The sequence below is a fragment of the Protopterus annectens genome, chromosome 13.part0, assembly GCF_019279795.1.
Source record: "Protopterus annectens isolate FY-2018-M chromosome 13.part0, PAN1.0, whole genome shotgun sequence".
NCBI classification, from domain to species: Eukaryota; Metazoa; Chordata; order Ceratodontiformes; family Protopteridae; genus Protopterus; species Protopterus annectens.
Window position 1 is genome coordinate 845,658,748 of NC_056747.1, and position 26,217 is coordinate 845,684,964.

General features: G+C 43.7%; 1 protein-coding gene across 1 annotated transcript in view; it reads left to right on the plus strand.

Moving 5' to 3' along the window:
- MYO19 (myosin XIX) overlaps positions 1–26,217 on the plus strand; it is a 1,187,636-nt gene that overhangs the window by 116,528 nt on the left and 1,044,891 nt on the right. Inside the window, exons 4-6 of the mRNA XM_044054569.1 lie at positions 316–406; positions 23,772–23,943; positions 24,324–24,397. Coding sequence (XP_043910504.1) covers positions 316–406; positions 23,772–23,943; positions 24,324–24,397 — 337 coding nt within the window. The remainder of the gene's footprint in view (positions 1–315; positions 407–23,771; positions 23,944–24,323; positions 24,398–26,217) is intronic.

Here is a 26,217-nt window from a genome sequence, read left to right on the forward strand (position 1 = left end):
AGACAGTTGTATGAGTACTTACATGGGTGCAGTACTGAAATGCATCTTTTGACACTTGTAACAATGCTGCATGGTCACTAGCTAACAGGTTAGATGTAATGGAATAAAGATGAAGACACTGCACTTCAAAGTGGAAGGCAGTTGGAAAAGATGCATTTTCACAGAAGACTGAATAGGTAAGAACGTGATTTAATGGCTCATGATTTTTTTCTTATACTGTGTATTTTTGGAATGTATGCAAGCAGTGAAGGTTCACTGAAATCACGTGCTGCTTATGGCGCCACCTTCCTGACTTTTTTTTTTGTTATGCTGCAGATACTAGCAGGTCTCCTTCACCTTGGCAATTTGCAATTCGTGGATCCAGTGAATGAGTGTCATCCGTGTAAACCATGTCAGGAAAACAAAGGTAACAATGTTTGGTTTTACCCATTTCTTTTCTGCAGTTTATTACAGACACATCAGATTGATCTTCAGAAAAAGACCATTGTGATGGCCAGAACCAACTAACTTTGCATTTATAAAGATAGATAATCGAAACATTAAAACAACAAATTGACCACCTTTTCTGATAGACATGCGTAATCTGGATGAGTATGGAATTCTGCATACATGGATGACCACCTGTTTTCATGTTGCAGTATTCTTAGTGTGGGATTCTCCACATCAGGCAACCAGAATGTCTGCTCCTATACAAAAGATTAAGCCTGGTTGCTGTGGGTGCATGGGATGTCACACGCAGGGCTATAAACCTGGAACCTTAAATGTGAAGTCTGCACGCACAAACTTCAGAACTTTTCTGCTGCAGTCAGATCGCATCACACCTCTACTTATCAAGAAGAAGTCTAAAGCTAAGTATCCCATTTGGGGAATTCTTTCAATTAAAATGCTTGGAAGCCATTTGCCCGCCCTTAATCTTTACTTGGAAAACCAGAGACTAAAAAAAAATTTATGCTTAGGATAGAACCGGAGTCGGAACCACCTTGGAAAAAGGCCAAGATTTTACAGCCTGCTTCCTCTCTCTCCCCATCGTCAGATGCCCTGCCAGCCACCAATATAGGGGTTGAGGGGCATTCGTTAGAGCAGTCTACTTCGTCTGCTCCCCTTGAGGTAGCCATTTCTGAAGTACCAGCCAGCACGTCCACGGAGATGTCTCTATTGTCTTTTTCCACCGAAGTCAAGGGGGATCCAGGATCCACCAGACACTCGTCTCTGATGCCAGACTCCGAAGTCTCTGCTTTAGCTCAGCCCTGTGAAACTAGACCTCCTCCCTCCCCCAAATCTACTCCTCTAAAAGGAAAACAAAAAAGTAAACCTTTATCTCCCTCTGCTGAAGGACTTACCCGACTGACTATCTTTTAATCAGTCCCTGATGCAGGCCTTCATGGCTCTTAGGCCCTTGGCCTCCTCTTCCTCCACTATCCCAGTGCTAAGCCCAAGGCCTGCCTCAGCTACTACTTTTACTCCCTCCCACTTCCCATGAAGAAGAGAAAGAAATTATCTCCATCTGATGAGTCTATTTATAGTATCTCCTCTAGAATACTATTCCCCTGATGAGGTTCATATGTTCATACTAGGCTATCTGCCCTAGGACATTTATAAGCCTAGCCAGAGTGTGTTTGGCTTTCGCCACCCATTTTAAATTAATTTTGCTATGCCCTTTTTCGAGGTTAGTATACTGTGCCTCTGTCTAACAGTGACACAGACGTGATACCCGGGGTAAATCTACGATCTCCCATCCACTCATCAAGATTGCTCTTGAAGAGAGTCAATGAGGGACTCTGCCTAACCTGGACTGGGATTTTATTCCAGAGTGAAGGGAGCCTCTGGGTTATGAATCTGTCCCTCCAGCATGTCCTATTTATTTCAGTGCTGAAGTTCAAGTCTCTCGAGCGCGTAACTCGATGGGATTTGGATTTTCTGAGGTGCAGCATGTCCATTAATTCCGGGTTGGACATGGCTTTATACGTCAGGCACAGATCGCCTCTGAGCTGGCTCTATGCCACTGAGTAAAGCTGGAGTTTCTTTAACCGGGCAGCATATGGCATCTGTTTGAGCCCTTTGATCCTCTTGGTGAGGTACTTTTGGGGTCTTTCCAGTTGCTGCAGGTGTCTGGTAAGGTACTTCCCAAAAGGGGCATTGTACTCAATTATGGGCCTGATGAGGGATGAGTAAAGAGGCACGATGACCTCCCGTGATCTAGATGTGAATCCCTTCATGATTAGGTGGGCTATATAAAATGTTTTTCTAACCACTTTGGCCACGTGGTTGTCAAATGAGAGATTGCTATCAACTTGGGTCCCCAGGTCCCTAATTACTTCCGTACTTAATGAATTACCACCTATGTGGTCATTTGTGGGCACTTTGTTTTTGCCAAAGGGGATGACTATACACTTTTTGGCGTTTAGCTTGAGGCCGTGGCTCTGGCACCAGTTGTCTGTTTCTATGAGGCCCTTTTGGAGGATGCTTGTGTCGGCTGAAGAGTCAATTATGGTGCCCAGTTTGCAGTCATCTGCGAACTTGGTCAGCCACAGTCCTTCCGTGTTGGCCTGTACCTCCGAGAAATATATACCGAACAAGAGAGGTCCCAGGACTGAGCCTTGTGGGATGCCACTTGTAACTGGTTTGGAGTCTGACATGGCTCCAGCAATTCTAACCATGTGGGTTCTGTCCTTGAGCCAGTTTGCAACCCATCTAGTGACATAGGGGTTTATATTTAAGCTGTAGAGCTTATCTATAATGCCCGAGTGGGGTATTGTATCAAAGGCTTTTGCGAGGTCCAGGTAGGCTGTGTGGGCCACCTTCCCCTCGTCAATGGCCTTGGTGACTGTTTCAAAGAAATCGACCAGGTTTAAGAGGCAGGATCTGCCCTTAAAGCTGAACTGGGTAGGATCCAGTGTCTGTAGGTCCCAAATATCTTTATTTATGAGGTCCATGATGATCCTTTCCATAGCTTTGCAGACCAAGCTAGTCAGGCTTATGGGGCGATAGTTTCCTGGATCAGTTGAGGCACCACCTTAGTGGAGAGGGACCACTGTTGCTGTACGCCACTCTTTGGGTACATATCCTATAGTAAGGCTGAGATTGAACAGTAGTTTTATGTTTGGGTTTAGCTCTTCTTGGAGTTCATGTAGGACGCAGCCTGGGACACTGTCTGGTCCCATTGATGCTGTGTTTTTTGCTTTGGAGAGGGCGGCCGTTACCTGAGCATCTGAGATGTCAGGGGGGCAGCACTCTGCTGGGATAGATATTTGCCCTTTTGGTGGGGAGGGGGGAGAAGTTCAGTTAGGATGTTGGCAATGTCTGTGGGTTCGGTGTATTTTTTGTCATTTTGGACTAATTCTGAGCATATCTGGGAATTCCCATCCAGGTTCCTAACATAACTAAAGAAAGCCTTGTGAGTATCCTTAGTGTCCTGTGCAATTTGTCTCTCGAAGCTGGCCTTAGACGATTTTATGAGTGCCCGTAGTTTTTGCTAATACTGATCAGAGATGCCTTCCCTTTTTGGGATTTTGCTCTATCATGTAGTAGCTTCCTCCTTCTATTGTGTAGTTTGTTTATGGCTGGGGTCCACCAGACAGGACGTCTGCCTTTGGAGGATTGGGTCTTGGTTTTATTTGGGATTGCATGATCCATGCATTCCTGAAGGTGTTCATAGAATGCGTTTATAAAGGATTCTGCGGTCTGGGCCATATTTTCCACAGGCCCGGGTGCTTTGAAGGATTCCACCTCGGTTTTGAGGAGTGTGAAATTTGCTTTAGAGAAGTTTTTCACTGTGGTTTTCTGGGTAGGGGGTGGGGTCGGGATGTGAATATCCAGTGATCTTACCAGTGAGGGATACACTTCTGGTCTGGAGCATAGAGTCCCCGTGTTGGTGATGATCAGGTGCAGTATGTTTTCCCCTCTTGTGGGAGTGGTAACAAGTTGTTCCATAGCATTTGAGTTTATAAATTCTAGGAACCTTTGGTCTAGGGTGTTGGAGCTAGAGTAATGCTCTCAGTCTAGGAATCCATAGAAGGGGATTCTGCACCTGAGGGACATCACATTTGGTGAGACCATAACTAAAATGAAAGAATATTTCAAATGGGATACTTCCCAAATGACTGAAACTCAAAGATATTTTGAGTTATTTCAAATTAAATCTTCTTCACCATCTGCCATTCCTCCAGTTGTACCTGCATACCTGGATGCATTTACTTCAGCATCCTGATTCTCAGCCACTTGCTCTTAAGAGACCGGATTGTTTCTACAAGGTGCCTGATGACCACAAATTTCTTGTGAAGCCCCCCACTGGCAGACCCTGCAGTGATTGCTGTAGCCCCAGACAAGCAGTCAAGACTGATCCCATCCTCATCCCTTCTGCACACTGACAAGAACAGTAAAACTTGGACAGGCTAGGGAAGAAAGTTTACACTTCTTCCACCTTAGCCTTCAGAGCTATTAATTACGAAACCCATATGATTAAGTACGTCTTGGACTTGGTATCCCAAGTATCTACACACCTATCCTCCCTGCTTGACTCTCCTATCAAGACTGAGGTAGCATCAAAACTGTTCCTGGCATGCCAGGTGGCCAGACCTGGTAGGATGCAGTTATGATGTAGCAGAGGCTTCTGCTAGATTTGCTACATCTGCCTCAGTGCTCCGCAGATATTCATGGCTTTGACCCTGCAGTAGGATTTCAAATTCAGAATTCTTGATGCTCCACTAGACCACAACCTTCTGTTTGGGAAGCAGTCTGCTTAACTGAATCTTCAGGAGAAAAGCAAAGAGCTTCAAGACATTAAGCACCTTCTGGTATCCCCTATACCTAAATACTACAGAAACTATCCAGCTAAGGCCACATATGTCAGGACCACCCCCTCCACTGCTACCTCTTCTTCCAGCCATAAGAGAGGAAGCAGGCCTCTGCCAGACAAGCCTCTTCTCTACTTACCAAGACAGTTTTATGACAGAAATGGCACCAACAATGCGTGACTGTTTTGCCCATCTCCTCCTGTCAGCCCAGCTCTCTCGCTGCCTGCCCCTCTGGAGAACAATTATTTCAGATTGCTGGGTCCTGGAAATAGCAGAAGAGGGATACTTCCTTTCTTGGAAAGAAAGGCCCCCTTCTCGGGGGATCCCATTCCCACCCAGAAACCAACTACACCTTATTTCAGACATTATACAAGATCTACTGACCCATGGAACCATAGAACCTGTCTCCCCAGGGCAAGAAGGAAAAGGCTTTTACTCAAGGCTATTTCTAGTAACAAAAAAGGACTGGCCATTGATGCCAGTACTGGATTTGTCCTTTCTAAATCTTTTCCTGAAAGTCCCATTCTTCAGAATGTTACCCCTCCAAAACCCTCTCTCCACTATTGCCAGCACAGCTGTTCATGGTCACTCTAGACCTGAAGGAGGCCTACTTCCATATCCCTATAAAACTCACTCACAGAAAGTACTTGTGTTTCACTGGACCTTGTTCTCACTTTCAGTTTACTGCCTTGCCCTTTGGTTTCTCCACTGCACCCCGGGTCTTCACCAAATGCTTTGCTCCAGCCATAGCTTATTGCAGAACCAAGGGCATTCAGATTTACTCCTGCCTAGACGATATCCTCATTCTTACAGAAAAAGAAGTCACCCTAAGAAACTATCTGCAGTTTGGCATGTTTCTGCTACAGGTTCTGGGGTTTACCCTCAATCTCCTTAAATCATCCGTAACACTACAACAGGACAAAATCTTTCTGGGCTGCAAAATCTGAGCAGACCTGGTGAAAGGCATTCCTTCCTCAGGACAAAGTGCTTTCCCTAACAGGCCACTTCCAGGATCTGCTCCAGGTCCACCAGCTATCAGCAAGACAATTCCGACGACTTCTGGGCCTTATGGCAGCCACCATTCCTATGCTACCATTAGTCGGGATGCACATGAAAAACTACACTGGTATCCAAAGAATGTGTGGCCACAACACAACCACCCTCTAGAATTCTAGATTCCCTTTCTACCCTGCCTAAAAGCAGAGTTAAGGTGGTGGATCCAACAAGTTCAAATGAACCCAGGACTTCCCCTTCACCTTCCCACACCAGCTCAATACATGCACACAGATGCATCAGACCTGGGCTGGGGGGCTACCATGAAGGGCCTCAAGGTGCAAGAATGCTGGCAGTCACCCCTTCAGGAAAAATACATCAATGTGAGAGAAATGTCCTTTTGGCAATGAAAACTTTTCTTCCCATCCTTCAGCCAGGTCCCATTCAAATCTTCACAGACAACACTTCCACATTCAGCAAAATATAAAGAAAACCCACCAAAAACTAGGTATGCTATACAGGAACAACCACTTTCTCTCTACTTCTACCAGGTGTACTCTGCCATCCTCTTGCCTCCTTCCCTCTTTTCTGTACGGTGCCCCGCTTCTAACTATCCTCTTCTATCACTTCCAAACTTGAAAGCTGTTGTAACAAATTTTCTAAATTTATCACCAAAGCCAAACATTCCACTCATCACTGTGATGCCCTCCAATCCCTCAACTGGTTAGATTTCACAAATTACCTGGACTTCCTCCAGCTCACTATAGCACATAGACTAATATTTAATCCAACCAAATGCCCCACTCTAACATCCTTCCCCCATACACCCCAAATAGAACTCTGAGATCTGAACACCAAAACTGAATTACTGTCCACAAACCTAAAAGTCTTGCTGAACAACTTCTCCTTAGATAAGAAATGGAGTACACTCACTTCTGCACTAAGGACAGTGTCAAACACAAACAACTTCAAAACTCAGCTTTACACCTACCTCTCCTCCAGATGGAAATATAACTGCATTCGGCCTATCTAGAACTCTTTAACAAAAGTCCCTGGGAGGGTATCCTCCTGAGTTCCTAAGCACCTTATAGCCATCAATAACATTCTATAGCTAATTCCCATACGATCTCTCACACTCTGTAAATAGCTTTTGACTTTAACTGTGCAAATTTGTTAAAATCTATCTGCATGATATTTTTCCACTATGGGTAATATTCCTCACGCTTTGTATTATTTTATATGTATTTGTACTTGTACTTTTTTTATTGGACTGCTATCTTTACTGTACTCTGTTTCATGGAACTTTTCTCCCTGGGCCTCCACTGAAAACAGGCTCTCTGGGCCCAGTGGACTTCCCTGGTAATCAAACTGGAAATAAATCAAATAAGTAACACCACAGTCACGTGGTACATCAACAAACGGGGGGGGGGGGGGCAAGTCTTATATCCTGTGCAGGCTAGCAATCCAGATTTGTGACCTAGCCTCTCAAAACTTCTCTGCAAGCAGCCTACATACCATCCCAAGACAATCACCAGGTGGATGTGCTTAGATCATCCTCTCTGCATCATGTGTGGATGTTAAATAGAAGTTTTCCTAGACGTTGTCCACCAGTGGGGCATACCTCAAATAGATTTGTTCCCTCCAGAACAGACAACTGAAAACATTTTGTACCAAGGACCACTCCCCATTAGCTTGAAGAGTGGACGCCTTCACCATTTCATGGAATAGACTGTTTCTCTATGCCTTTCCTCCTTCCCTTTCATTCAAAAGCTCTTTTGAAGATCAGGAGGGATATGCCAAAATTCTTGCTGGTGACTCCCTATTGGCCAAAGCAGCATTGGTTCCCCCTTCTTTTATCCATTGCCAAGGGCAGTCTCCACAAGTTACCCCACAAGGTGGACCTACTCACACAGCAGAAGGGAACACTCATCCACCCTCACCTGGAAATGCTATGTCTAACACTCTGGAGGATAAACTTTTAATACCCTTCAGACACCAGTACTCTGAGGATGTGCTTTTGGTTCTAAGGGAGGCCAGGAAACCTAACAAGAGGTCCTACATTTTAAAATGAGAGAGATTCTCCAGATAGTGTCTCCAAAGACACAGGAATTCCTTTCTAGTGGAATGTTCCTCTAGTCTAAGCTTGTGTGTATGAAGTTGTCAAGGCAGGCCTTTCATACTCTTCAGTGAAAGTCCACCTATCTGCTATCTCTGCTTGCTTACCCTTGCACCCTCCTTTACTTTCCAAGTTAGATGTTAAATTGTTCCTGAAAGGGGTCTTGCACATCAGGCCACCAAAGAAGCCCGTTCCACTGCCTTGGGATCTAAACTTTTTCCTAGAAAAACTCACTGGCCCCATTTGAACCAGCCAGTTCTTCACTTCAAATGTGCACATGAAAAACAATCCTGCTGGTAGCTCTCACCTGAGATAAAGGTTATCAGAGTTACAGGCACTCATGGCCTGTCCCCCCTACACCATCTTCCACAAAGACAGGGTGACCCTGCGCACCAACCCTTCTTTCATGCCCAAAGTGGTCAATGAGCTATCAGTCCATCCACCTGCCTACCTTTTCCCTCTCCCACCAATGTCAGTGAGAGAATACTCCATTCCCTGGGTGTGCACAGATAGCTAAGATTTTATTTGGACAAAACTAAGTCCATAAGGAAATGTAATCCACTCTTTGTATCCTTCATCCTTGGGCAAGGCAGTCTCCAAACGGTCTCCTGTTGGATCAGGAAAACTACCTGCTTCGGCTGCTACTACTACGGCAAGGAATTACTTCATGGGGTAAGAGCACACTCCACTAGGGCCGTAGCATCCTGCAAAGCCTTCTTCAAAGGCTTGGACATCGCCTGCATCCTGCAGGCAGCCACCTGGTCCACTGCACACAACTTTACCAGATACTACAAATTGGACCATATCTCCAGAGCCACAGCAGATGTTCTTTGTGTTTCACTGTTGCAATCATCACCTGTGAGTTATCCCTGCTGTGGTAGCCCTCAGCAGGCCAGAATACCAGAGTCAATGTTTTTCTGCATCAGCTGCTGTCGCTTGCTGTCTGACATCAGGTTGTCAGTGCTATAAAGGAAGGCAGCCGACGCCATTATATCAATCTTTCTTGCTGTGGAGCCTGTAGCAGAAGCAGTTCACAAGGGTGCCGGTCGGTCACTACCAGAGTTTCAATTACAGCTGAAAACATCTAAAGCCAAGTACCCCGTTGGGGATCCTTTTTTCTTGCACTAACCGATGTCCGAAAAAGTTAATTCTCACCTCTGGAAAGGAAATACCACACCGAGGCTTCCACTTGTTTAGACCCAGACCATGACGTCCCCCTTTGCCAGTTCTGTGCCCTCCTTAACGCGAGAACCATTCGTTGTAAAGCTCATATTGTAGCCAAAATGGCAGCCGTCAGCAAACAATCCGTAGACATTCTGAAAAAACATAAGGATAAAGTAGAGACAGACCTCACAAGACTAAGCCTTCCGATGACTCTACCGCTAAGCAGGTCATCAGATGTTCTTCGTGCTTCACTGTTGCAGTCATTACATTTGGGTAATCCTGCTGGCAGGTTGCCCTCAGACGGCCTGAATTCCAAAGTCCTGGGTCCTGCATCGGCTGCTGTCACCCCTTCCCTGACGTCCAGTTGTCAGGGGTATAAAAGATGCGGCTGACGCCATTTTTTTTAGTCTTTCTTGCCGCACGGTGCCCGAAGCAGTTCGCAAGTGCTAGTCGGCAGACTCCTGATATTTTCGTGTTTGAGTTTCAGATCCGAAGTCTTCAATAAAGCTAAGTACCTAAATGGGGAAATTTTTTTCTTGCTCCAGACCGATGTCAGAAAAAGTTAATAATTGTATTTCTTGTGGAAAGCAAATACCTCATAAGGACTTTCATTCTTACTGTATTCCTTGCCTAGGCCCTGATCACAACGTTGCTGGTTGCCGGTTTTGTGCTAGATTTAACCAATGCACTATTAAGCGTCGGTATGATTTTGCTTTAAACTATTTTGGACGCCGATTTAATTATCCAGAAATATCGTCGGATAGCCAGCCGACTATCGGAGTTCACAAAAAATGCAAAGAAAAGGAGCAAGATAGACAACCGAGGCCCAAAACCGACTAAGCTTCTTTAAGCCAGTTGCCGGTTCTCAGTGAGGCACTTTCGCAGCCCCTGATGCCTGCTACTTTAGAGTCGCAGGGCGCTACCGACTCCCACGTGGAGTCGGCCATGCCGCTGGAAACTCAAGGTATTGGAGCCTCGGATACTATTACTTCAGATGGGTCCAGAGCCGCTGAGCAGGCACCGTCTTCTGAGGGTGTATTCAGACATAAGCATATTTACATTAAACCATCCTCCGCTTCAAAGGCAAAGACTAAAGCACCTTCTAAAGCAAAGAAACAAACTCAGGAGCCATGTGGACAGGCCTCTATGCCCAAAAAACAGATGCTCAAAATGGCCGAAGACTTAATTACCTTGAACAGGGGTTCCCATCCCCCCCCTGATAAGAGGCCTAGGCAAGAGACTGACTATGAATCTTCAGATCAGGTTTCTATTTCTTCTGATTCCTCTTCTGATCAGGAATATTCTCTCCCCCCATGAGGATGCTGATGCTGAAGAATCTATACCTTCAGCTTCTCCTCCAGAGGACGATTCATTTGGGGAAACCTTGCATACCATGAGGGGAGCATTTCCACTGGGAGAGACAAGATTTTTCAGAATCTAAAAAGAGGCTCAGGGATTTCCTTTTATTACCTCAACACAGGCCACTAGCCATTCCACCCGTGTTAGATTTTGTAGATGTGTTTTCGGAGTCTAGTCTTACCCCTGGCTCCTTACCTCCAGTTCCTGTTAAGCCTGACAGATATTACAGGGTTCCTGACTCTCATAAATTTCTTTTTAAAAACCCTGCTGCAGACCCAGAAACTATTTCACAGGGTCCCAAAGGAGTTAAGGCTTCTGCTGCAAAAAACCCTACCTCCTCTGACAGAGATTCTAGGGCACTGGATAGATGGGGAAAAAAGGTTTACGCATCTGCTACCTTGGCTATAAGGGCCTTAAACTGTCAGTTTGATATGCTGAAATGTCAGCAACATGTCATGGCATTGCTTAAACAGAAAATGTTATTAAACTCTGAATGTGCAGAAAACAAGGAAATGCAGGATTTATTGCATGCAGCTAAACAAGTTGGAAAGCATACTTTGCAATGTGGTTTTGATTCTTTGGAGGCCTCCTGCAGGGCCGCAGTTACGGTTTCTGTAATTAGAAGGCATGCTTGGTTAAAGGAACAAAATCTGTCTGATCATGTCAGTTAAATTATTAGATGCACCTTTACAGCAAGATACTTTGTTTGGTGTTAAGGCAGAGGAGGTGTTAAAGAAAATGAGGACAAAGCTAAATCTATGCAAACTGTCAAAGATTTTTTACAAGTACAGCCACATAGGTTTAGTAGACACTGGCCTGCAAAGAAATGGTCCTTTCCTGTGTCAGACAGACCTCAAAGGGGCAGATCCAGACGCCCTAGAGGCAGATCCCAGGCGCAAGGTTCCTACAGGTTAAAGCAATGGGGTGCTTCTACCTCCAAAGTTGGAGAAGACAAATCACAGCCATAGAGGAAACAGTCCCAATGACTTCCCCCTGCCTGCACTAAGCACTTGTATCCTGGCAGCGCACTTAGGGGGAAAATTAGCACTTTTTTCTCAAAACTGGCACATTATAACCCAGGACAAGTGGGTTCTAAATATCGTGTCACAAGGGTACAAGTTCCATTTCCATACCCTGCCAAAGGCAAACGGCTGGCCAGATCTGCCAAAAAATCAATGGGCAGAGGCACAAAAACAAGTCTCATCCCTCATGGACAATGGGGGCCATTCAACAAGTATCAGAGCAAGAGCAGGGACAAGGATTTTACTCAAGACTGTTCTTGGTACCCAGAAAGGACAAGACCTGGAGACCAATACTGGACCTATCTATTCTAAACACTTTCCTGGATATTCCAAAATTCAAGATGATGACTTTGCAGCAGCTTTTGCCCATGCTGGACAAGAACGCTTGGCTGATGACTCTAGACCTAAAAGGCATACCTGCATGTCCCAATCAGACAGTTATGCAGAAGATACCTCAGATTCAAGGCTGGCTCAATGCACTACCAATTCTCTGCACTGCCCTTTGGCTTATCTACTGCGCCCAGGGTCTTTACAAAGTGCCTGGCACCAGTAATTGCATTCTGCAGACAGAGGAGTATAAATATATCCTTACTTGGACGACTGTCTAATTCAAGCAGAGAACAAGGACATTCTTCTACAGCATCTGGCATTTGTGAAAAGACTTCTAACTTGCCTAGGGTACACAATCAACGAAAAGAAATCAAAACTAGTACCCTCTCAAGAGATAATATTCCTGGGTGCAAGCTTAAATACAACTGCCCAAATGGCTTATCTCACGCCAGACAAACAAAGGCAACTGACTACCTATTTCAAAATGTTGGCAACAAGGGCCCAGTTATCTGCAAGAAAAATTCTGCAGGCTTTGGGCTTCATGGCATCCTGCATCCTACTAATTCCATATGCAAGACTGCATACGAGGAAACTTTAATGGTACCTAAAAAGTGTTTGGACTCAACATTGCCACAGCCTGGAAACAATGGTTACTCTCATTCCCTGCCTACAACAGGAGTTTCGATGATGGGCAAAGGCTTGTCACCAAAACAAGGGTCAGCCATTCGCATTACCCCCAGCCAGGCAGACACTAAAAATGGATGCATCAGATTATGCCTGGGGGGCCCACATGGCAGGAAGATTCATTCAGGGAACATGGTTCTCAACCCAAATGCATCTACATATCAATCAAAAAGAGATGCTAGCTGTTCAGAATGCCCTGACAGCCTTCAAGGACCTACTTCATCCGGGACAACTACATATAAAGACAGATAACACCACGGTCATGTGGTATATAAACAAGCAGGGGGGCACACATTCTTACCCCCCTTGCAGACTAGCAATGACTTTGTGGGACACAGCATTAACTTACCAAGTCCATCTGCAGGCACAATTCCTGCCAGGAAGGAAAAATACTCTGGCAGATGAACTAAGCAGAAACCTCATTGATCCCCACGAGTGTTAGCTGGATCCACAAGTCTTCAGCATGATGACAAGGAAATGTGGATGCCTTTGCATGGATCTATTTGCCTCCCCTCACAACTACCAACTAAAAAGATTCTGCACAAGGACTTATCACAGACAAGCATGGAAAGTGAACGCCCTATCTTTCAGCTGGAAAAACCTATCAGTATATGCCTTTCCCCCACTACCTCTCCTCCCCAAGGTACTCCTAAAGGTCAGACAGGAGAAGCCAAAAATGATACTGATTGCCCCAAACTGGCCCTGCTAGTACTGGTTCCCAATCCTAAAGAACTTGTCTCAATGCCCAGCTTAGACCTTACCTCAAATACCTCATCTACTGTCCCAGCAAAACAATCTGATCCTGCACAGCCATCTCAGGACTTTAAACCTGGCAGCATGCCGGATAATGTAGTCATACAAAACACACCTCTCTGTAAAGCTGTGATGGATGTCATCTTGGGGCCAGAAGGCCCAGTACTAGAAAATCTTATGCTGCAAAATGGAAGGGATTCTGTGTTTTAGAACCAGGCACAAGGAACTGATACAGCTGTGCCAAATATTCCTCGCATTTTACAATACTTAACTGAGATGCTGGACAAAGGCCTATCTTTTTCATCTATTAAAATTCATGCCTCTCCCATTTTGGCTCATTACAATACAGAGCCACCAATCTTTTCTCATCACTTATTAAAACAGTACCTCAGAGGAGCCAAAAATTTAAGGCCTCCAAGGAGATCACCAATACTTGCATGGGACCTCAGCTATGTCTTGGAAAAACTCTCCCTGCCTCCTTTTGAGCCAGCTGCTACTGCTGATATAATGTTTTTGTCTTGGAAGACAGCTCTGCTCATAGCAATAACTTCTGCAAGACGAGTTTCAGAGCTACAGGCACTCATGGCTGTGGATCCTTTTATCATTTTTTATCCAGACAGGGTCTCTTTGAGGACAAACCCAACATTTATGCCTAAGGTGGTGTCCAGTGTGGCTCTTAACCAAACTATTCATCTGCCAACTTTTTATCCAAATCCACAGAACAAGGGGGAGAGAATTCTGCATTATTTGGACGTACACAGCTTAGATTCTACTTGGACAGAACCAACGTTTTCAGAAAGATAGAGCAATTACTAGTGGCATATGCTGCAGGATCACAAGGAAAGGCTATCTCAAAGTAGACTATTTCAAAGTGGATAGGCCACTGCATTCATTTCTGCTACTTACACCATGGCAAGCCAGTGCCTAAGGGCATTAGGCCACATTCAACCAACCAGAGCTGCAGCCACTTCAGCAGCTTTTCTCAGGGGAGTACCAACCAAGGACATTTTAGAGGCTGCTACTTGGAGTTCAGTGCACACCTTTACTAAGCACCATCATCTGCCACTCTACTCTAAATCCAGGGCAGGCTTTGCCACTGCAGTTCTGCAGGGCCTCATAGCCGCTCCTAATGCTGTTTAGCTCCAGCCTCCCATCCATAGCTTTGGGACTCTACCCAAATGTAATGACTGCAAAAGTGAAGCACGCAGAACATAGTACAGTTGTGTACACTTACCATAAATGTAGATATTTGAGCATATTCACTGTTGCAGTCCAGGTTACCCACCCGCCATCCCCCTTTCTTCTGATGGAACCTATCTGGTGTATTTGCTGGTAGATGAAGGTAAAGTTTATATTGGTGTGTATATATATATATATATATATATATATATATAACTAAATTTTGCCTACCCTTTTAGGGGGGCACCTGACATCTGGGGCAAGAAAAACTAAAGAAAATGGCGTCGGCTGCATCTTTTATACCCTTGACGACCTGACGTCAGGGAAGGGGCGACAGCAGCTGACGCAGGACCCAGGACTCTGGAATTCAGACCAGCTGAGGGCAACCTGCCAGCAGGATTACTCAAATGTAATGACTTCAACAGTGAATACACTCTAACATCTACATTTATGGTAAGTGTACGCAACTGTACTTTCTCCGGAATTCAGTGATGTACTTTTGCAGCCCCTGATACCCGATTTAGATACTTTCACAGGCATCTACTGAGACCCTTTCGGAGTCCAGTATGCTGCAGAAATCTTATTCATCTTCTGAGCCTTTGGTTGTCCCTGCCTCTGTTGGTTCCGGAGCCACGACGTAGGCACTGGCTTCCAAGGACGTCTTTTGCACTACTGAATCTTGACAAAAAATAACGTATTTTCCTCTGACTACAGTTTCTCTCAAACCAATGGATACTCTTAGGCCTAGAGGCAAGGCCACTGCTAGGAAAACTACATCTAGCCACCATTTTACTCCTGCTCTTCCACCCCAAGCTCAAATGCTTATGGCAGAGGATCTGATCACCCTTATCAGGAGTAGTCAGACCACTACTTCTAAAAGGAAGAAACCTTTCTCCTGAAATACTGACAGAACAGAATTCTGAGGCATCTGATTATTCAGATTTTGAAGAGGAACATCTACCTCTGACTGCTTGAGGATTCAGATGCAAAGGAATAGATTCTTTCTGCTTCCCCACCAGAAGATCCTTCCTTTGGGAAAGCCCTTCACACCCTCAGGGAACATTTCCACTGGGAATCCCAGGACTTTTCACAGTTTAAGAAAAGACTAAGAGTTTGTAGAGCTGCCCCAGCACAGACCTTTGGTCATCCCTCCAGTCTTAGAGGTGGTTGACGGTCTTCCATGAATCCAGCTTAACAGCGTAACTCCTGATGCCCTCCCACCTGCTCTCATAAAACCTGACAGGTATTAGAGTACTGGATTCTCACAAATACCTGTACAAAAGTCCTGCTGCAGACCTGGAGGTCATTACACAGGGACCTAAAGGAGCTAGGGCTAGTTCTACAAAGAACCCTATTCCTTCTGGCAAGGACTCAAGAGCTCTGGACAGATGGGGTAAAAAAGTGTACACGTCTGCAACCTTCGCTATCTGAGCACTCAACTGTCAATTCCACATGTTAAAGCATCAACAGCACACTTTGGAACTATTAAACCGAGAGTTCTAGCTTTCCTGACTGTGCCAGTTCGAAAGTGCATATTTACTGCACTCTACTTGTCAAGTGGCTAAACGCTCTTTACACTGTGGGTATGACTGTGTAGAAGCCGCAAGCAGGGCAGCAGTTTCAGGATCTGTCATTAGGAGACATGCATGGTTGAAGGAACAACCTCTGCTTGATCATGTCAACTCTAAATTACTTGATGCACCTTTGAATAAGGACCGCTTGTTTGGAGTAAAAGCAGAAGAGGTGTTTAAAAAGATGGAAGAGACAGCAAAATCTATGCAGACAAAAGATTTCCTTCAGGTACAACCTCTTGGGTTCAGCAGGAATTTTCCCTCAAAACATTGGTCCTTTCCTGAACCTAGCAGACAGAGGCAAGCTAACGCCCCACAGGGACAGGCCACCCTGATTTCTATCCTACGGCCAGCAGAGAACCAAACGGTAGACCACTTCCACTCTGAAGGCAGGGAGTTCTAAGCCATCTCTCTAGGGTAAAAACCCTCAATGACTCCCTCCCCCCCGATTTTCACTCACCAAATACTAGGAGGAAGGCTCTTTCCCTATGCTTGTAAAATTGGCTTTCTGCAATTAAGGACCATTGGGTCTTAAAGGTCATTTTTCATGGATACAAATTCTCCTACCACATCCCAATTCCAAGAGTGTACCCTTGCCTCAAAATCATTGGGTAGAGGCATTTAAACAAGTCCAAGCTCTCATCTCTAGGGGCAGTAGGACCTGTCTCCTCAGATCATACAGGCAAAGGCTTTTATTCCAGACTATTTCTTGTCCCCTGGATAGAGGGCACTTGGTGCCCCACCCTGGATCTACCCATGCTAAAGACCTTTCTGGCTGTCACCAAATTAAAAATGCTACCTTTGCAGCAGCTGCTGCCTTTGCCGACAAAAAATGCATGGTCAGTTACCCTACATCTAGAAGATGCCTTAGCCCCGGGCATAACCTTGGGCAGATAGAAAAATATACTAATTTACCCTTATCTTACTCATATTACCCTTACTCATATTCTCAAACTTTCATTGTTTGTTTTTCTTATCCATTGTACCCTTAATATTGTTTTCCTCTGTAATATTGTTAATTTGTCTCTATTTGTATGTCTGTTTGGGGCTTTTCCCCTCTGGTCTCGACTGAAAAAGGGTAATTCTTACCCAGCTGGACCAACCCGGTTAACAAATGCAAATAAATAAATAAAATAAATCTGGATGACTGCCCCATTCAGGCAGATGGCAAAGTATAGCTCCTCAAAGACCTCCTCTCTTTCAAAACCCTCCTAACCCACTCAGGGTACACCATCAACTAGAAGTAATCAAGGCAAGCTCCCCTCCAGGAAGATCAATTTCTTGGGACCACTGCTGGATACAGCATCCAGAATGGCCTTCCTATGAGCTTCCCGCCTATCTACTTTACCCAGTTGGCGTCCAGAAGTCACCTCGCTGCAAGGAAATTCTTGCATGCCTTTGGGTACATGGCATCATGCATCCTAATTCATCTGGCCAGGCTCCACATGAGAAAACATCAGTGGTACCTAAAGAACCTTTGGTGTCAGCATTCTCAACCTCCATAGACCTCTCTACCTCTGATCCCCCTCTATAAGGGCCGAGTTTCTCTGATAGGCAAAGGCCTATGTTGACACTTCAGACATAGCTTGGGGTGCTCACCTAGAAGGCAGATGCACCCAAGGTCTTTGGGGTGGCCAGCACCTTCCCTTACACATCAACCAGAAGGAAATGGGGAGTACAAAAGGCTCTGACATCCTTCAAACCCCATCTCAAGCCAGGGGTTCTCATCAAAACAGACAATACCACAGTAATGTGGTACATCAACAAACAGGGAGGGACCCAATCTTACCCTCTGTGCAGGTTAGCCCTGAACCTCTGGCTGACAGCCTTTTCCATGGGACTGCACCTAATAGCCCAATACTACCAGGAATCAACAACACCCTGGCAGACCACTTAAGCAGAAACTTACTGGACCCCCACGAATGGCAGCTCCACAGGAAACTCTTTTTATAAATCACTCAGGCGTGGGACTCTGGAGGTGGATCTCCTTGCTTCACATCCCAACCATCTGCTGAAAAAATTCTGTACCAGGGAGCATCACCACCCAGCATGGTAGGTGGATGCTTTGACCTTTCCTTGGAACACCCTCTTTGTGTATGCATTCCATCCTCTGCCTCTTATCCCCAAGGTATTGATCAAAATAAGGGAGGAGAGACCAAAGGCCATCCTCATTGCTCCAGATTGACCCAGACACCATTGGTATCCCTTACTGCGCAGCCTGACCTTACAGCCTCCCAGCCAGCTCCCCTTGATCTCAGACCTCTTATCTCAGGGAGGGAGGACATGCTGCACCCTGACTTGCAGACTCTCAAACTATCAGCATGGCTAATACTCTAAAGGCAAAAAAGGGGCCCCTGTTAAGCAAACGGGTCCTAGACATCACAGAGGCCAGAAGGCCCAGCACTAGAAAATCTTACGCAGGAAAATGGAAAAGATTCTGCTACTGGAGCCAACCCAGAGGAGGAAATACCTTGCAACCTTCCATCCCTCTTATCCTGGACTACCTAGCAGAGGTACTTAACAGTGACCTCTCCTTCTTCTCTATTAAAATCCACTCCTCAGCCGTTTCAGCTCATTTTGTACAGAACAGCCCTTGTTCTCCCACCCTTTGATTAAACAATTTCTCAGAAGGGCTTCTAATATTAGACCTCCCAGAAGGCCACCCACTCCAGCCTGGGACCGGAATTATGTTTTGGGAAAAAATAACTTTACCACGCTTCGAACCTGCTGCTTCAGCAGAACTAAGATACCTCTCCTGGAAGACTGCTTCTCTACTAGCTATCACCTCAGCCAGAAGGGTTTCACAACTTCAGGCACTAATGGCCATTGAGCCCTTCATCATTTTCCATGCATACAGCGTCTCCCTGAGGAGTAATCCCTCCTTTATGCCCAAGGTGCTATCTAATGCAACTCTCAACCAGGCCATACATCTACCCACCTTGTTTCCTAACCCTCAAAGCAAGGAGGAAAGAATTCTACACTCACTAGATGTGCACAGACAGCTCAGATATTATCTGGACCGTACTAAACCCTTCAGGAAAACAGACAAACTACTTGTCAGCTTTACCCCAGTGGCAAAGGGGAAGCCCATTTCCAAACAAACCATTTCCAAATGGATATCACACTGTATCCATTTCTGCAGTTTCCATGGGAACCCCCCCCCCCCCCCCCAAGTCTGTTTAAACTCATTCCACTAGGGCAGCCTCCACTTCCACAGCATTACTCAGAGGAGTTCCTACCTAGGATATCCTGGAAGCTGCCACCTGGACTTCTGTCCATTTAATTAGCATTACCACCTACCTCTATTTTCTAAGGCTAGGGCAGGGTTTGCCTCTGCAGATCTGCAGGGCATGCTGACTCATTCTTAGGTCTCTTACTAATCCTACTACCCTTCTCCTCAGCTTTGGGAATCCTTCCACAGGTGATGACTGCAACAGTGAAACACAAAGAACATAGTACAGCTGTGTACACTTACCATAAATGTAGATGTTCAAGTGTATTCACTGTTGCAGTCCTGGTTTTCCACCCTCCTTCTCCCTTGTATCTTCTTTCTTTAGGGAGACAGTTTCTAACTGTGACTTTTAGCCACCAGGACCACTTTACCATGTTTACTCGGACCTCTGACTGATTAGGGCAAGAAAAACTGATGTAATGGCGTCGGCTGCCTTCCTTTATAGCACTGATGACCTGACGTTAGACAACAAGCAACAGCAGCAGCTGACTCAGGAAAACATTCTCTGGTATTCAGGCCAGCCGAGGGCTACCACAGCAGGGATAACCCACAGGTGATGACTGCAACACTGAATACACTCTAACGTCTACATTTATGGTAAGTGTACACAACTGTACTGTTTCGCTAGGGCAATCCTGCAGGGATTTCTGTAATCAGCTACCTCTACCTCCTCTATCCTTCCTAAGCTGTGGTACTCTCCCACGCTAAGAATGCTGCAAAATAGGAATAGGACATAGAATACTTGTGTGAAATCTTGCCATAACCATAGATGTGCTTCTCTTCCATGTTGCAGTATTCCTTACCACCTTATCCCCCTGCATACCTTCTCACCTGTATGTGGAGCACCACCTACACTATGGTCACATTGGGCACCCAATGACACTTCTCACTTCTGGAGGACATCCTTTGGCTCTACCTAGTACACTGTCCTGACTGGCTAGTTAGTTCTGAGATCTGTGCGTGCAGACGTCACATTTAAGACTCCAGGTTTATGGCCTGCGTGTGACGTTCCATGCACCCACAGCAACTAGGCTTAAGCTTTTGTATAGGAGCTGACGTTCGGGTCGCCTGAGGCAGAGAATCCCACACTTAAGAATACTGCAGTATAGAAGACAGGGACATCTATGGTTATGGTAACATTTTATACAACTATTCATTTTAGTCTTTGTTTTCACAGCTACAGCATTGTCTGTGTGCATGTAACTATCAGATTTGTTCCACTTGAGTGTAATTAGTATAGTCAAGGTGTCCATTGTATCCTTTGGTAGGTTTCTTAGGGTTACATCGTACATTATTTACCCACCAGAAAAGTTTCAACTTGCACTTCCAGTTGTTAACCAAATTGTGTTCACTTATTTTAAAAAAGTGGTAGATAACTAGAGAATTGTAGTAAACCATCGTAGCAATAAGAGTAAAAAAACACGCATTTAGAAAAAAAAAGCGCAACCGGTTAAGACACTGAACTGGGCATACTGTATTTGCATGGCTGAGTGCACATCTGATTAAAGAGTGCTAACTTGTCTTATCTGTCACAACACTGAGAGCATTCATCAACTTTCATAGTTTGCAGCCAAATCACTGGAGTCAATATTTTATGAACAGAGATTCCCAGTCAGGAGGAATACTAGTATATTCCTCGGCATCCTTGAATTAATATAAAATAAAGCCAAAATGTTTACACAGTGTCCCACACCTTCATAGGATAACTCACTTCATTTGTATTCCTTAACGCACACCTTCCTAGAATAACTTACTTCATTTGTATTCCTTGACAGAAATCATTTTTCCCTGCTTTCAACATGCGAATCTTAGTCTTACCACCCCAAAAATTCAGAATGTCCAGTTAAAGTTCAGGGTTATATGAATTCTCCCATAACTCTTAACACTCGGCCCACCCCCAAAATGTGCAGCTTGTCTGCTCCACAAATGCATCACCTCCAGCATTCACTGTGGTTTTCACCCTGTTCTGAATTTTCTAGCTGATATGAGGAGATGCCATCTTAGTAAAAGCTTCATCTGTTGGTCTTTGTATCGCAACCACTTAGCCTAGATGGGGTATTAAAAGCTTGATCCTACTCATTTTTGGTCTGAGTAACTCATTTCTCTCTCCCATCTCACTTTTAAACAGACTCTTCACTGTATTTGTCTTTACCTCCCACAAGTCCTTATAAATTAGGCTTGCTGTTATTTAATGTTTGCCTGCTTTCCCATAGGTAATGCCCTTTGAGTACCTTCCACGAGTTGGATATATTTGGTTCAAATATGTCACATTTGCAAATTTGTGAACCACTCCTGTTCCTTAAGGTGAAATTCAGAACATACTAGACTGACTCTTAAGTGAGTGCCTCCTTGTGTTGACCAGTAATTGCTCCCACTCAAATTATTTTGTCCACTTTTGTCTAATTTGCTATCTTATGCATTCTAGTATCCTTGGGTTGTACTGTATTACAATACTGGGACCTGTACTCCATGCTAGACTTCCCATCTCTGGGCACACATACTGTAGTTTGCACTTCTGTGACATCTTTGATAAATTCCCATATGGAGGATTAGACCCTGTGGTGTACCTATTTTCTTCTGATCTTTATTATTTAATCTTAAAGTTTTAATAGCAAAGTACACTTGAGGATGACATACTTGGTCAGAGGTGGGACACCCCACCCCCAAAGCATTTGGGGAAATGGGCATAAAGTGACAAAATCCTTGTATATAAATCTCTTAAGACATTTATTCATTATTGAAGTGTAATTCTCTGGTGACACATTGGAATGGTGACGTTCATACACCAAAACATAATGTGGGGTATTAGTATTGCCTGCAAAGTTTGAATTCACCTGAAGATAAGTACAGTTTATCCAGCTTGGGTAGGAGATCATCTATGACTTTCTTGACTAACTTAGTGAGGTTTCCTCTATTGTGTCCCCAGTACGTTTATCTACATACAGGCCTAGATACTCTAAGCAGGCTACAACTGGAATAATTCTGAATTTCCAACTCGTACTTGGAGATGCATTTCATCACTGCTGACTTGGCAGAGTTGCATACTAAACCTCAAGCATTATCAAATATTTTAAAATTTTCCAGTACTCTCTAGTACTTGGAAAGATTATTGTTTAATAATATATAATTATCCCCAAATAAATTGGAGAGTACTCAATATGCCCTTCATAACTCTTCTGTATCTTAGGAATGTTCTATTTGGAGAAAACCGCTCCACCATAAGTTAAAAAACAAAAACAAAAATGTTTATACAGGACAGATTTTCCTGGTGCCTCTGGCTACCTGGCCCACATAGAAAAGGCCACCATTTACCATGACCCTAAAGAAGAGCATATTCTTTCCCAAGTAATGAGTGTCCCCAGAATTCCTGGATTCTAAGACTTGGAATAGAAATTCCCAACTTAAGTGTGTCAGATGTCTTGGTAATGTCAAAAAGGACAGTGCCCCACTCTTTGTGGAAATGGCCCTGGTTTTTAAGAAAAATTTCCAAATCATACCAGTTATTCATTAACACCCTAGCCAGAATTAAGCCATTTTGTCCCTTCTGAGTTGAGCTTTGTAGCAGCCAGAACAACTTTGTTATATCTAGACCTGAAACTTTTGGCAAATGTGTGAGATACTGCTGTAAAGTCAGAGTCCAGGCATCCCCTCTTTGATTTTTGGGATCAACATTACCATTTGCTAGTTATAGTTTGCATTGGTTAAGTTGAAAAATCCAGGGAATTAAACACCTGGATTAGCTGTCCAGAGACTACTACCTCAACACTTGTAAAATTCCCTGTGAAAGCCATTTGATTCAGGGCTTTTGCTTGGGTTTAGTTTAGTTTAGCAATTCCTCGAGTAACCTCATAGTAAGTGATGGGCTGATAAAGGGTATTTATTCTCAGCACAATCCTGACACTGAGGGCCTTGGTGGGGTGAACTGTGGTTTGGTAAGAAAATTGCCTAAATGCTCCCCTGAGTGCTGTTTCCTCTTAGCTTATTAGAGGAGTGCCTTTTGCAAAGTTTTTCATCGGGGTCGACTGCTGATTGTAACTATCAGCTCTATTTTATCCTACTTGGCATGTGGGCGGAAGGGCTTTTTCATCTTATGATAAACTAGCATGTCAAAATAAGATACTAGCTGTAATGGTCATAATAGTTAATATTTTGGATTGTTGGCTAAACAGGTGGGAATTCCCCCTTCTTGCTATCCAAGATTATTGGTGTCTGGAGCTGTAGTTGTGATATTGCATGAGCCTTGTTGATACTGAAGATTCTGTCTTCTCTTGATAAAGAAACTGTTTGGAAAATGGATTGAAAACTTTTGAAAAGTATGTGAAGGAAGATTTGAAGTGCCCTGTGTGTAATGATATAGTTGCTGGTATTTGTGGAGGTGGGATATGATCATGTGATTGAAAAGCATTTGTTGGATTAGCCCTGTTGTGTTTGAATGTGCTACAGGATTATTGTCGCATGTCGCCTTTGTTGTGGTTAATATTTCACACAGCTGCTGTTATGGGAGTACATGACAAAACTGTGCCGTTAGCTACTTAAACAAAATTCACTTAATTCCAGTAGCTTGTCTTCTTTCAGATTTTCTTCGTTCAGCTTCGTGTCTGTTGATGGTGTCCCAGGAGGAACTTGTTGAGCAGCTCCAGTTCAGGACAATTACAGCTGGACGGCAACAGCATGTTTTCATGAAGCCGTGCTCTAAAGCAGAGTGTGGGACACGGAAAGACTGCCTAGCCAAAGTTATTTATGCCAGGTAGTAAACAATTGGAGTTCATAAATCTGAAATATTCATGAGTTTGTTTTAAAGAAAGCCCTACATGTACGATGGGCAGCATGACTGACGTATAAAAGCTTATTTGAATTACTTCTGCCAGTAATATAATTTCATACTTTTTGGGGTTATTTGGGGAACTGAGGTGCTTTCTGTGGAAAGACAATGGCAGCAGGATCTTGCCTCCTGTTCAAGCAGAAGCAGTAATTTTCTTGACTCGTAGGGAAAGTAGTATTTTAACAGAAAAAATAAAATGACTGTATGGTAATATCTTTTGTAATACTTGGAGGGAGCATTAATGAGTATTTTGTTTTAAACATTACCAGCTTAAAATAGCAAATCTTGTTTTCTTTCTTTTGAAGGTTATTTGACTGGTTAATGCAGCTCATAAACAGAAGTATCTGCACAGCACCTTCAAACTGGACCAACTTTATAGGTATGAGGCTACTGCAAACTGTAATTCTGGAGCTGTCTTATACTAGCTTGGGGTGTATGACATATTGGGTGAAGGGGCTGCTTGTAATTTGTCAAATGATGAATTCAAATAATACTTGGTTAGGAATAATGCCCTTTCAAAGACATGGAATAAAAATGCTTTATTATAAGCTTGTCAGTGCTAGTTTTGAAAATGAAAACTTCAGTACAGTTATGTTAGGATGAAACACTATAGTAAGTTCACATTGTGGTAAAACAGATTTATGCTGCTGAGTCTCCTAATGAGGAATTTCTTGGGGTTTGAGAATAGTTCCTTGGTTGTCTTCACTAGTGAGAATTTGTGGTGTGAAACCTTGTGTGGAAAGTGTCTTGACCACTGAGAGTGGTTTATTAAATAAGCAGATAATTGAAAATTGTCTTAAGTGTGAGTACACTTTGCATGATCTCAGCAGTTAGTTTATTCATTTTGCTGTGGTAGAGCACATGCTTCTTTCCAGCCTACCCCAAATCATTATACAATAATCCAAGCGCTGAAACGTGGTGGCTAGTATAATCACAGTCACAATTCAACGAATCAAAGGCAGTACATCCATTTAACAGCAGCAGAAATACAAAATGAAGTGTAATCCAACCATATAAAAGGTCCACGAAACTTTTAGATAACAGGAACGTTCTTTATTGACATGCAGTAAGCGCTTTCACCCAGACGGCTTCATCAGACTGTAACAGCATGTAAAACCAACAGTCATATATACCTGAGTCAATTAACACCAAAATCAAATCATTTAAGTAATTAAACAATTAAATTATTGAAATTTAAAACCACAGCCATTTAGAATACAAACATTTAAAATATTAAAAAATTAAAAATAGGTCATAAATAATGTTTAAAACATCACCTCTTGTGTTTAATAGATAATTTTCTTCTTTTTAGATAGGTTGTAAACTAACCTTATCATTCAGTCCAGGGCTAGAGTCTGCTCTACATCTAACGATCCACCTGAGCTCAACTTCTAATGTATAGGTATCCACATCCCCCCCTCTCATAGTAGTGTTAATACACTGCAAAACAAGAAAAGTGAAGGTATGTGTAGTATCTGTGTCCAGTTGGTGACGTGCTAAAGCATTAGTAGCATCCCCAATTCTCATCTTGTAAACATGCTCTCTAATTCTTTCCTTCAACTGCCTGTTCGTCTTACCAATATAAAATGCTGAACAGGCAGTGCAAGTGGCAAGGTATATCACGTTTGATGACTTACAGTTCGTTCCAGTAAAAAATGAGAAAACTTGTCCTGTTATAGGTTGTTCAAATACAGTATTACTGTTAATGTATGTACACTGATTACATTTACCACATATGGTAGTATTTGTACTAGGACGTGCAGAATTGGTGCCTACCCTATGGCACAATAATTCCTTCAAATTAGATTTATTTTTATATATATATTTAGGTTTTGGACCTACCACCTTACTGATATTATCATCCACACCTAAAATGTTCCAATGTTTCTCAATGATGTTCCTAACATGGTATACATCACTGGTGTAATATAAGGGCATGTTTAATCTAATATTGTTAATTCCAGGGGTAGGTGATGTATCTGCCATTAATGCATCCCTGGCCTGATTTGAAAAATAGGGACAAGCTCTCGTTCCCCTCAGGTCATCTGTCTCTGCGAAAGCTGACCTAATCTCATTTTCCGTATATGACCTAGATAGTAGCCTTCTCTCTATATTAGTCATCTCTTTCTTATAACCATCTTCAGTGGGGTTCAACCGAGATGCCCTTATAGCTTGTCCCTTAACTACATTACCAAATAC